Genomic DNA, 12,665 nt, shown 5'->3' on the forward strand with positions numbered 1-12,665 from the left:
GTTTAAATGCGCACTTTTCAGCGCTTATCAGTCAACCAACTAACTATGGATAATTCCTAAAAATCCTCCCTAACTAATTTCATACCAATTCAGCCTAGATCTTTCCACAATTGATTTAGCTAATCATTTTGATATTGACTAATTTGTAATGTTTATTGAGATGTCTTTATATTGCAACTGTATTTAATTTCCACTTTTGTGACATAAGTGTCTTAATTTGCTCATGCTCATGCCTTAAGTTCCCTATTGTGCTTCGGCTCCAAGAGATCTTGGCGCCATTGCATGCTCGAGCTTTTAATAACTATGTTTATCATTGCTTTCTCTTATTTTTATTTATATTTTAAATTTTTTTTTTTTAATATAGAAAGTTGTGATATTTATAGTTGTAAAACTTTATTTGCTTTTCCATACGTCATCATTTACAAGCATTGTCTCATTGAATTTACCACCCCACCTTCCAAACCAAACAAAAGAGAAAATCCTTGTTTGTTTTTTTTAGGGGGTCAGCTGCATGAATCCTAATTTGCCTTTCTGCTTTGCCTAAAGCCATAATCTACTTAACCTTTCCTATATTCATTTATTTTCCTCATTATACTTGAGATGGACAATTTTTCGTCAACTATTTACGTAAAAGAAATTAATGCAATTGTACCACGTGGTTCAATTAAACATGTTGAAAAGATGGACAATTTTTCGTCAACTATTTACATAAAAGAAATTAATGCAATTGTACCCCGTGGTTCAATTAAACATGTTGAAAAGAGCGGGAGAGACTAAATATTCTTGGGGTATTCTGTCAATCAGAGAACCCTAAATGTTTACGCGTTTGTGTATATATATATATATATATATATATAGTTTTACAAGTATTGCTTATTTACGTAGTGACCCCAACTACCCCCCATCCTCCCCCCCCCCCCCCCCCCCCCCCTCTCTCTCTCTCAAGATAGATCATGCATATCTCACACAAGTAGTAACTATCCTCTTACTCATCACGAAGTCTCTCAAAAAGTGACAATCTACCTCTTTATGTTTAGTCCTCTCGTGAAATACCGAATTACTAGCAGTGTATATAGCAGCCTGATCATCACAAGTCATTCACAGAGGCTTGTCCTTGAGAATCCCATCTCTTGTAGAAGAGATTTTACCCACATCATTTCACATGCCGTATGGTCCATTGCTCTGTACTCTGCCTCTGCTCTTGATCTGGCCACAAAATTTTGCTTCTTACTTTTCCATGATACCAAATTACCTCCCACAAATGTGCAATATCCAGATATAGACCTCCTATCCATTTGGCTTCCTGTCCAATCAGCATCTGTGAACCCAACAATATCCATGTTTTTTCTGGACACCGGAGCTAGTTCCAACCACAGAGAGCCTCCAAGGCTGTCATGAAAGCTCGTTCACAATGGAAGTTGGGGTGGTGGAGGTTGCAGGATATGAAGAACACAGATATCTAGAATATCAAGTGTTCTTATTTTACAAGGGCCAAAGGAAATCATCCAAAAAAACACTGATTTGGAGCATCCTACTTTTATACAATTCATAGGGTTCAACAAGCAATCAATAGCGCGATAAAGGTTTAATACTCTTTGTAGCGAATATTCATTTATTTTTTAAATTATTTTTTAATTTTTTTGTTTTTGTGAAATTTGACATTTTCCAAATCTCGTCTTCGGTATATGCCCAGTTGAACATTTTTTACTTCCATTTGTGAGATAGTTCATGAGTGGTTCCGATATCACTGCAACTAGTCTTATTATTAGATAGAACAGACTTTAAGACTGCATTTTCTGCATTATGTCAAAGATGCGCTCGCGATGCTAAATTATCAATTTGATCTAAAAATGGAAGGAAATTATTTGGGTTTGGTTTGCTTAAAATTCTTTCTTTCAAATAATTAAACGAAGACTTTGTGTGGGTTTGATGAATAAAAGGTGATTTTTTGGATCTCTTCTTAATGTTGAATCACTGAGCAGCAGAGAAGTAGAAAAACAATATAGCCACAGTGTGACAAATCCAGGCCAAAATCCTATCATAAGGAGGGCAGGAGGAAGAAGTGGAGCAGAAGAAGAGCTTAAGAAGTTTACGCTTTAGATCAACTGCAGACTTGGTGGACATATTCAGTCCTCAAAATGTCTGTGTCCATGGGGAAGGAGCAAATTGGAAAGGAAAATCCTAAACTTTATATAGCTGTCTAGCTACCTTGTTAGGATAGGAAAGGTCAGACCTTATCTCATGCCTTAGGAATGTGGGGCTGGGAAAGCTAACTTGTTGCTGAATCACCCAGTTTTTTGAACAAATATGTATATTGAATTAGTTAACTGTTTACGTACCGGGATGTATCCTAAATTGTGAAGGTTTACCACATAGAATAAATCTTATATTATACAATTATTTGCAATCAGAGTAGATTATTTACAGATAATGTTGTTTTGTTTAAACATTATTACTTTCAGTTGTTACTTTTGTTCATAATGTTGTCTATTAAACCCAAAGCTTGATGGTTATAATTCATCACATGCTAACATTTGTGCAATATTGATAATGTTCCCCTTCACTTCTAGAATTTGTTGGTTCTTAGAATTAAAATTTTGTGTTGCAATCTCTTACGTTTTCCTATAAAGCATTGACTAACAGAACCAGCTAAATGACCTTGTTTTTGTGGATGTAAACCATGTTAAGTCAATTTAATGTTTATTGTCCTCTTGGAATTCCCTGTATTTTGGAGATTTAGAAGTTCCTCCTCCGTGCGAAAGAACTACCGCTGTTAGTTTAAGAAACGTTATTGTGTTTCAGGTGTTCAAGCTGCTTACTGGGGAATGCTTGATGAGGGAAGGATTACACAAACTACCGCAAATATTTTAATGCGATCTGTGGATGAAGCAATTGACTTGGTATCTCATGAGCCTTTATGTGATTGGAAAGGTTTAAAAGCTAATGTTCATTTCCCGAATTATTATAAGTTTCTACAAACAAGCATTTGTCCACAAAAGCTGGTTACATATTTCACTGTGGAAAGGTTGGAGTCTGCATGTTATATTTGTGCGGCATTCCTTCGTGCCCATAGAATTGCACGGCAGCAATTACACGACTTTATTGGTAAGAATCTCCTGTAGTCGTCTTGAACATCCCTGGTTATCCACCCTTTCTTTCTTTCTTCCTTTTTTTTCTTTTTATTTATTTTTATTTTTTGGAAAGGTAAATAATATAAATTTCTTTTTAATCTTGAAACATTTTACATTTCATATTCTGCCTTCTGCAGAATTAAGATATTTGAGATATTAAGAGTAGACTCTAAAATGAGATATTTTATTAATAAATTAGAAATATTATATCCTGTAGAATTTAACGTGTTTCGTGGGGAATGTGTTACATATTTACTACAATCATGTGTTAGGCTCTTACATTTACTGGTGGCTGCGACAAACTAGAGATACAATCCTAATTTAAAAGGATGGTTCTAGTGTCTAATTATTTCATCCATTTATCCTTGAAATGATTAATTGACATTGTTAGGGCTTATAAATTGTTAGGTGAGATATGTTAGCTTAGAATCGTGGGATTTGAGGGCGTAATTGGTGGGATTTGATCACATAATTATTGTCATAATTAGTGAATGTAATTAGTGGGATTTGACTACGTAATTATTGCCATAATTAGTGGGCGTAATTAATGAGATTTGACCATTTCATTATTGTAAATTATATTTCTGACTAATATAAATACATGGGAGTAGAGATGACTAGAAAAACAACCCTTTCTTAAATACTCATTCAAGCCTTTACATATTTCTTTTGTATTCCTCCTATCTTGTGTTTCTTCTTGGTATCAGAGCCAGGGTGGTCCGATTGTAATGAGCGCGTTGTGAGTTCAGCACCATCCATTCGGAAATGGTCTAAGGAGACATTATTGATTCCATCTACATATTTTCAAACATGTGTATGTAGGAGAATGGTTTGAGGAGACATTATTGATTCTTTCATCTACATATTTTAAACATGTGTATGAAGGGAAATGGTCTGAGGAGACATATTTTTAAATCGTCTGAGGAGACATTATCGATTGATTCTTCCATTTACATATTTTTAAACACGCGTATGAAGGAGAGTGGTCTGAGGAGACATTGTTGATTCTTTCATCTACATTTTTTAAACATATGTATGAAGTGAAATGGTATGAAGAGACATTATTGATTGTTTATGATCTGAGGAGACATGGTTAGTTTTTTTATGGTTTGAAGAGACATTGTTGATTCTTTATGGTCTGAGGAGACACTTTGATTAGTTGATCGGCACTTCATTCGAGAGAAAATCATCTCCGGTCATATTTTCACTCCGCATCTTGCAAGCATTATGACGAAGGGTGTTAGCAAATACCGTATTTGAGGATGCATTGTCCAAGTTGGGCATCTCAGATATCCACGCATCAACTTGAGGGGAGTGTTAGCCTAGAATTGTGGTATTTGAGGACGTAATTAGTGGGCTTTGGCCACGTAATTATTGTCACAATTAGTAGGCGTAGTTGGTGGGATATGTCCATATAATTAATGTCATAATTAGTAGGCATAATTAGTGGGGTTTAACCACATAATTATTGTCATAATTAGTGGGATTTAACTACATAATTATTATAATTTATATTTTTGACTAATATAAATACATTGGTGTAGAGATGTCAGAAAACAACTGAACACGAAGGTGAAAAAGAATAAATTCTAATATTCTCTTTTCATCACATATGTTAGTTTACAGGCTATATATATAGAAGTGTATTACAAATTCCATCTAAGGAAAAGATATATATAGATCATAATTCCTATAATATAGGAACTTCTGTAAATTTTAAAAAGTCAACTATCTAACTATGGATAATTCCTAAAAATCCTCCTTAACTAATTTCCTAACAATTCAGCCTAGATCTTTCCACACTCCCCCTCAAGCTGGTTCGAAAAATATCTTGCATTCCTATGCACATTCCTAGCTTGCATGTAAGATTGTCAAATTTCCCCTTCGGTAATCCATTAGTGAGGATATCTGCTACCTGTTCTCCTGTAGGAATATAGGGCATACATATCACTCCTTCCAATTTCTCCTTAATAAAATGTTGATCAACTTCCACATGCTTAGTCCTATCATGTTGGACAGGATTGTGAGCTATGTTGATTGTAGCTTTATTATTACAGTGAAGCTTCATAGGCATCGGACTTGAGATTTTAAGATCTTCAAGTAATCTTTTCAGCCACAAAAGTTCAAAAATTTCATGAGCAACTGCTCTGAACTCAGCTTCTGTACTACTCCTTGCTACAACGGTTTGCTTCTTGCTCCTCCAACTAACAAAGTTGCCACCAACGTAAGTACAGTAACCTGAAGTAGACTATCTATCCGTCACACTACCTGCCCAATCAGCATCGGTATAGGCTTCAATCCTTAGATGGCCTTGGTTTTCAAACAACAAACCTCTTCCAGGTGATCCCTTTAGGTACTTGAGAATCCGGTAGACTGCCTTAAAGTGTTCTTATCCTGGTGAGTGCATAAATTGACTCACTACACCACTGCAAAGGCAATATCTGGCCGAGTGTGTGAAAGATAAATGAGTCTTCCAACCAGCCTTTGGAATTGCTCTCGGTTTACCACTTTTTCTGCACTTGCTGCCTGCAACTTTAAATTGGGCTCCATAGGTGTTTCCACCGGTTTGCAGCCAAGTAAACTTGTCTTCATAAGTAAATCCAACACATACTTCCTTTGAGAGACGAATATCCCTCTCTTGGATCTGGCAAATTCCATTCTTAGGAAGTATTTTGAAGCTCCAAGATCTTTTATCTCAAATTCCTTTGCAAGAAAAGACTTCAAATCTTCCAATTCTCTTTTATTATATCTGGTCAAGATTATGTCATCTACATAAACAATAAGTATGGCTATCTTACCATCACTTGAATGTTTGTAGAATAGAGTGTGATCAGCCTGACTTTGACGATATCTATGACCCTTGATTGCTTTATTGAATCGATCAAACCATGCTCTGGGTGATTGTTTCAAACCATATAGCGATTTCTTCAATTTACACCCCTTTCTAGCTCCATAATCATTTTCAAATCCTAATGGTAGATTCATAAACACTTCTTCCTCTAGCTCACCATTTAATAACGCATTCTTTACATCTAACTGTTGCAATGGCCAACTCAAGTTTGCAGCAAGAGACAATAGCACCCGTATGGAATTTACCTTTGCCACCGGGGCAAAGGTTTCCTTGTAATCTATTCCATATGTTTGGGTGAAGCCTTTAGCTACGAGTCTCGCCTTGTATCTCTCAATATTATTATCAGCCTTATATTTGACCATGAACACTCATTTTTAGCATACGGTCTTCTTCTCCCTTGGCTACTCAACAATCTCCCAAGTTTTGTTCTTATCAAGAGCCCTCATCTCTTCCATAACTATTGCCTTCCACTCAGTATTATTCAAGGCCTCCTGTATAGTTCTAGGATTTGAAACACTAGAGAGATTAGTGGTAAAAGCTCTATAATTTGGAGACAATCTATGGTAGGACACATATTTACCAATAGGATGTGTTAAAATTTGCTGCGGAAATAAGAAATGCAAATAGAAAAAGGGAAGAGAGAAATATGGAAAACATAGGTATATATATATGGTTCGGCATTAAGTCCTACATCCACGGACAAAGAGCCACTAAAGGCTACATTTTTATTATTCAGATCTGTATATTGCTCGAGTACAAAGAAGCCTATATTCAGTGTTATTAAAGGCGCGCCTGGGCGCGGGCGTAGGTGCTAGGCACCTACAGGCACATGAATTGCGCCTCATGATAGCCCAAGCGCAGTGACCTTCATTAGGCGCGTGCCTGGGACGCGCCTCACGCTTTTACTCAGGCGCGCCTGATCACTTATTTCCTCTTAAGTTGTTTTTTAATTATTTTTTTTTGTTCTGTTCAGCTTTTTCCATGTGTTGGAATAAAAAGGAGCTTTTGTAAATTTGCCTTCTTGTGCAATAAAAGAATAAAATAAAGAAAAGAAAAGCAATGGTCAAATAAAGATGGATACAGCATAGAAACGTGAGGGAGTGGAACAAATAAAGAAAGACCAAAAGTAGAGAATGAAAGAAAAGGGAGTAGTCTGTTGCAATGAACTTTGTCTTCTTGTGCAATAAAAGAATAAAATAAAGAAAAGAATAGGGAGTAGCCAAGTAGTTTGTTGCAATGAACTTTGTCTTCTTGTGCAATAAAAGAATAAAACAAAGAAAAGAAAAGGGATTAGCCAGATAACTTCTTAGTATGTCTTTATTTGCTTTGTTCTCATTTGATCCAGAGTGCTGCCAGCTGCATTTTCATGGCGTTTTACTGTTTGGGGGCCTTAGTGGCATGAGTTTAAATTTCCTACTTTTTTTTTTTCCTTCCTGAATTATCTGAATATATTTTGCTGAATTATTTTGAATGCATTTTCCTGAATGAATTTACCATTCCTGCTTTTTTTTTTTTTCCCTCTTTTGTATGCAGTTCTGCTGAATGTTGTTTGCTAGATTATTTGAAATGTTGAATGCATCTTGCTGCATGCTGTTTGCTGAATTTTTTAGGTCCCTTAAGATTGTTTGGTTTTATGACTCAAAACTGAAACTAAATATCTTCCATTTGCTGTTTTGGAGCTTTATTGTTTTAATTGTGCTATTTTGCTGGTTGCTTTATTGGTTTAATTGTGATATATTTAGTATTTTTATTACTAGATATGTATTGTTTAATTGTTGTGTTCTTTTGTTGAGAATTATTGTTTTAAATTTTTACTTGTGCACCTCACATCACTCAGGCGTGCGCCTCGCGCCTAGGCTCCTGGGGAACTCTAGCGCCTTTAATAACACTAGCCTATATATAGGCATGGTAAATATAGGAATATATGGAAGGTATACAATAGTCAAAGGAGGCACCATGATTGGTAGAGGATTTTCCTCCACCGTTAACTAGAAATATTTATAATTGGAAGGAAATTGACTGGATCACCATGATTGGTGGAGGAATTTGCTCCACAATTATATAGAAATATTTATATATTTCAACAGGATGTATGGTACAAGAGCGAGTACCCTTCCTAAGTGCAATAAGAATATCAAGGTCATGAGAAAGACTCTCTTCATTGCTGGTTTCAGTAATTAAAGATGGATTAGAGACATAAATACTTGTTTCATTCAAGTTGCCTTTATCCGGAGTTTTTTCTTGGCAGGTAGTAGGTTGGTGCTCTTTATTTTGATCCTTACTTCTTCGAGAGTAAACATGGAGCTCAGATTGAGGTTGAATTTGAAGTGGTTCTCCCCCTGAAGTGTAGTCTATAATGTTTGACTCAATATGCTTTGGAGAGGTTGAAATAGTGGTTTAGTAGGTAAGGTAGAGTTTGGTGAAAGACTTGGCAATGGTAAAGAGCCCAACACTTCCAAAAAATGGTCTCCCCTCTCATTACTCCCCCTGAAGAGTATTTTTGGTGAAATAGGATTGAGTCTCAAAAAAGGTCATATCCATACTCACAAAGAATTTTTTAGAGGTGAGGTTATAACATTTATACTGTTAGCATATATGATATCCACAATTTATAGAATGACTTACCATATTAGCAGAGATTTGATTATGGTATAGAATATGCCGTAGAATATGCTTTAGAATATGTTGTGATTTGATTTAGATTTGATTTAGTTTCCTTTCTTGTAATATGAGCATGTGCTCTTATTTTATCTGTAAATGCTATAGATGTGAATGAGTGATTGATATCATTTAAGCCTTTACATATTATAAATCTCATTCAAACCTTTTACATATTTCTCTTCTCTTTCTTCTATATTGTATTTCTACTTTGTATCAGAGCCAGGGTGGTCTGACTGCAATAAGGGCATTGCGAGTTCGGTACCCACCCATTCAGAAACGGTTTGAGGAGACATAGTGGTTTTTTTTTATTTTTTTTTTATTTTATTTTTTTTATATATGATTTGAGGAGACATTGTTGATTCTTTCATCTACATGTTTTAAACATGTGAAGGGGAATGGTCTGAGGAGACATTGTTGGTTGTTTACGGTCTGAGGAGACATATTGTTGTTTGTTTACGGTCTGAGGAGACATATTGTTGGTGGTTTACGGTCTGAGGAGACGTGATTAGTTGTTTACGGTCTGAGGAGACATTATTAATTGTTTACGGTCTGAGGAGACATTATTAATTGTTTATGGTCTGAGGAGACATTTTTGGTTTGTTGATCGACATTTTTAATCTAGTCAGATTTGCGCTCTGCAACTTGTAAATTCTAAAGAAGGGTGCTAGCAAGACCGTGTTTGAAGATGCGTTGTCCAAGTTGGATGTTTCAGATATCCACGTACCAACTTGAGGGGGAGTGTTAGCATATATGATATCCACGATTTATGGAATGACTTACCATATTAACAGAGATTTAATTATGTTATAGAATATGCCGTAGAATATGCTTTAGAATATGTTGTGATTTGATTTAGATTTGATTTAGTTTCCTTTCTTGTAATACGAGCATGTGCTCTTATTTATCTGTAAATGCTATAGCTGTGAATGAGTGATTGATATCATTTAAGTCTTTACATATTATAAATCTCATTCAAACCTTTTACATATTTCTCTTCTCTTTCTTCTATATTGTATTTCTACTTATACCCTTTCTGTTTAGGAGAGTACCCAACAAACACACACTTTTCAGCCCTAGGTTCAAGTTTTGAACGGTCATGTGTATGAACATGTACAAAAGCAGTGCATCCAAACACTTTAAGAGGTAATGAGGTGGAGATCCTAATATGGGGAAAAACTAACAGCAAGCTGTTTAGGGGCGTCTCAAATTTCAACACCCTAGTTGGCATTCTGTTGATCAAGTATGAAGTTGTAAGAACAGCCTCACCCCATAGATATTTAGGAACCCCTATAGTGAACATTATTGCCCTAGCAACCTCAAGTAAATGGTGGTTTTTTCTCTCAGCTATCCCGTTTTGCTGTGGGGTATCAAAGCAAGTGGACTGATGGAAAATACCCTTTTCTTTCAAAAAATCACCAAGAATAGAGTTAAAGAATTCTTTTCCATTGTCGGTTCTAAATACTCGAATCCGGGTTCGAAACTGGTTTTCAATCATGGCATAGAACTCTTTAAACACTCTCGCAGCCTCAGATTTTTGTCTCAAAAGATATACCCAACACACACTAGTACGGTCATCAATAAAAGTGATGAACCACCTAGTTCCAGTCACATTAGTAACCTGAGAAGGTCCCCTCACATCACTATGAATCAAATAAAATGGTTTAGATGCTTGATATAAATGAGAAGGATAAGAAACACGATGATGCTTTGATAATTGACAAGATTCACATTGAAATAACAAAGGATTTAAATTTTTGAATAGGGATGGAAACTAATGTTTTAAGTAAAAGAAACTGGAATGGCCTAACCTATAGTGCCATAACATTATTTGACTTTTAACAGAAATAGAAATATCACTACTACTTGCAGTTTGAGCTTCTCCACTCTTGAAGATTTCATTATCAAAATAATGGAGTCCATCAAACATCCTAGCACTGTCAATCATCTTCCCCGAATATAGGTCCTGAAATTCACATTGAGAATCAAGAAATTTGACAACACAGTTAGAATCCTTGGTGAGTGTACTAACTGATAAAAGATTGCATGAAAGGTTAGGCACATGGAGGACAGATTTAAAACAAAAGACAAACTACCATCAACAATATGATTTTTAAGTGACCAGAACTTGGAAAATATGTACTAAACAAATGTGATAAACTAGTCATATGATCAGATGCACCAGAATCAATGATCTAAGGTGCCGGATTTAAAGAAATAGTGAGAGCACTTAAAGAGCTACCTTTTTGGGCAAGAGAACCTGAGGAGACACTTGAAACCTGAGTTTGGTTCAGCAGTTTGGAGAGATGATCAAGCTGCTCCTTACTGAATGGAGATGTCTCGGTTTCAGTTGTAGCCTCCATGCCACGCCCCATTCTTGTCTCCAAATCTGCCTACCTTCCAATTTGCTGGTTTTCCATGTAGTTTCCAGCAAGTTTCTCACGTGTGCCTTGGTTTGTTACATAAATCACACCAGATCTTGGTTTTCTCTTCATTCGTCCGCTGTGGGTGATTTGTTGGTTTTGGATTAACTGCAGTTGCTGCCATTTCAGTGGCTGTTACATTAAGTGCAGAGTTCTCACTTTGAGTGCTAGAGGATTTCTTTCCCATCATCATCAACCTGCGACTTTCTTCCCTCCTAACTTCTGAGAAGACTTCTCTAGTGGTAGGCAGTGTTTCTTTGCCTAGAATACATCCTCTCACTTCGTCTAACTCAGCATTGAGTCCAACCAAAAATTCAAATACACGGTCCTTCTCAACTGTTTTCTTGAAATGGGCACTATCACCTGCACACTTCCATTCAAAATCATAAAAGAGGTCAAGTTCTTGTGACAAACCTTGTAGTATGTTGTAATACTTCGTAACAGTCTGATCTCCTTGCTTTGTTTCTCGGATCCTTGTTTTAATTTCATAGGCTTGTGCAGAATTGCCCAAGTCTAAGTATGTCTCACTCACTGCATCCCATAATTCTTTGGCAGTGGAGAGATACATAAATGTCTGGCCTATCTCCGATTCCATAGAGTTCACTAGCCATGACATAATCATGGAATTTTCTGCATCCCAAATGGCATATGCTGGATCATCTTCCTTTGGTGATTGCTTTGCACCAGTTAAATAACCAATCTTCCCCCGCCCTCGGACGAACAACTTTACGGATTGAGACCACCGTAGAAAATTCTGTCCATTCAGCCGATGAGTGGTAATTTGGAGGATTGGGTTGTCACCAGAACCGGATGAAGTGATCTGGGATTTCCGAGAATTTGAAGAATCGACCAAAACTTCCTCAGTGGAGATTCCAGACATCGCGGATTTAACCAAAGAAATCGTCCAGAAACGACGAAGAGAAATAGAAGAATAAGTCTTCTATAATTCTGGTATAAATGAGCAGAATTAACGATGAATGTTTGCTGATTTTATTGGATAATCAGCAGAACAATGGAGTAATTTACCATCCTAGTGAGGGCGGCTCTGATACCATGAGCACAAAGGTGAAAAAAGAATAAATTCTGATATTATCTTTTCATATCACATATGTTAGTTTACAGGCCTATATATATAGAAGTGTATTACAAATTCTATGTAAGGAAAAGATATATACAGATCATATTTCCTATAATATAGGAACTACTTATGTAAATTTTAAAAATGTCTACTATCTAACTATGGATAATTCCTAAAAATCCTCCCTAACTAATTTCCTAACAATTCAGTCTTGATCTTTCCACAACAACCCTTCTTAAATACTCATTCAAGCCTTTACGTATTTCTCTTGTATTTCTTCTATGTTGTATTTCTTCTTAAATGATTGTGTAAAAAAGCTGTGAAGGAAGATAGATTAAAAGTTCTTGCTGTTAATTAAGAACAAATCTTGAGTAGGCATTAGCCATATATGTAAAAGCTCCACAAACTATATTTTTTCCAGCATTTGAAGGCGCCAGATTTTTCACACATAGTTTTAGATTTTATGACCTTAACTGTAATTAATTCACTTTAGTTCTCTCGAGAAATTTTTTCTTTTATAATTA

General features: G+C 35.9%; 1 protein-coding gene across 5 annotated transcripts in view; it reads left to right on the forward strand.

The window, feature by feature from the left end:
* LOC132295491 (sodium/hydrogen exchanger 8) overlaps window positions 1-12,665 on the forward strand; it is a 109,524-nt gene that overhangs the window by 75,956 nt on the left and 20,903 nt on the right. For all 5 annotated transcript variants that reach the window (XM_059793776.1, XM_059793778.1, XM_059793777.1 and 2 more), the window contains one exon: window positions 2,803-3,105. In XM_059793776.1, the coding sequence (XP_059649759.1) occupies window positions 2,803-3,105 (303 nt within the window). The remainder of the gene's footprint in view (window positions 1-2,802; window positions 3,106-12,665) is intronic.

The sequence above is a fragment of the Cornus florida genome, unplaced genomic scaffold (genome assembly GCF_030987335.1).
Source record: "Cornus florida cultivar Cherokee Brave unplaced genomic scaffold, ASM3098733v1 CherokeeBrave_3.0.0_Hap2_Chr02, whole genome shotgun sequence".
Classification (NCBI taxonomy): domain Eukaryota; kingdom Viridiplantae; phylum Streptophyta; class Magnoliopsida; order Cornales; family Cornaceae; genus Cornus; species Cornus florida.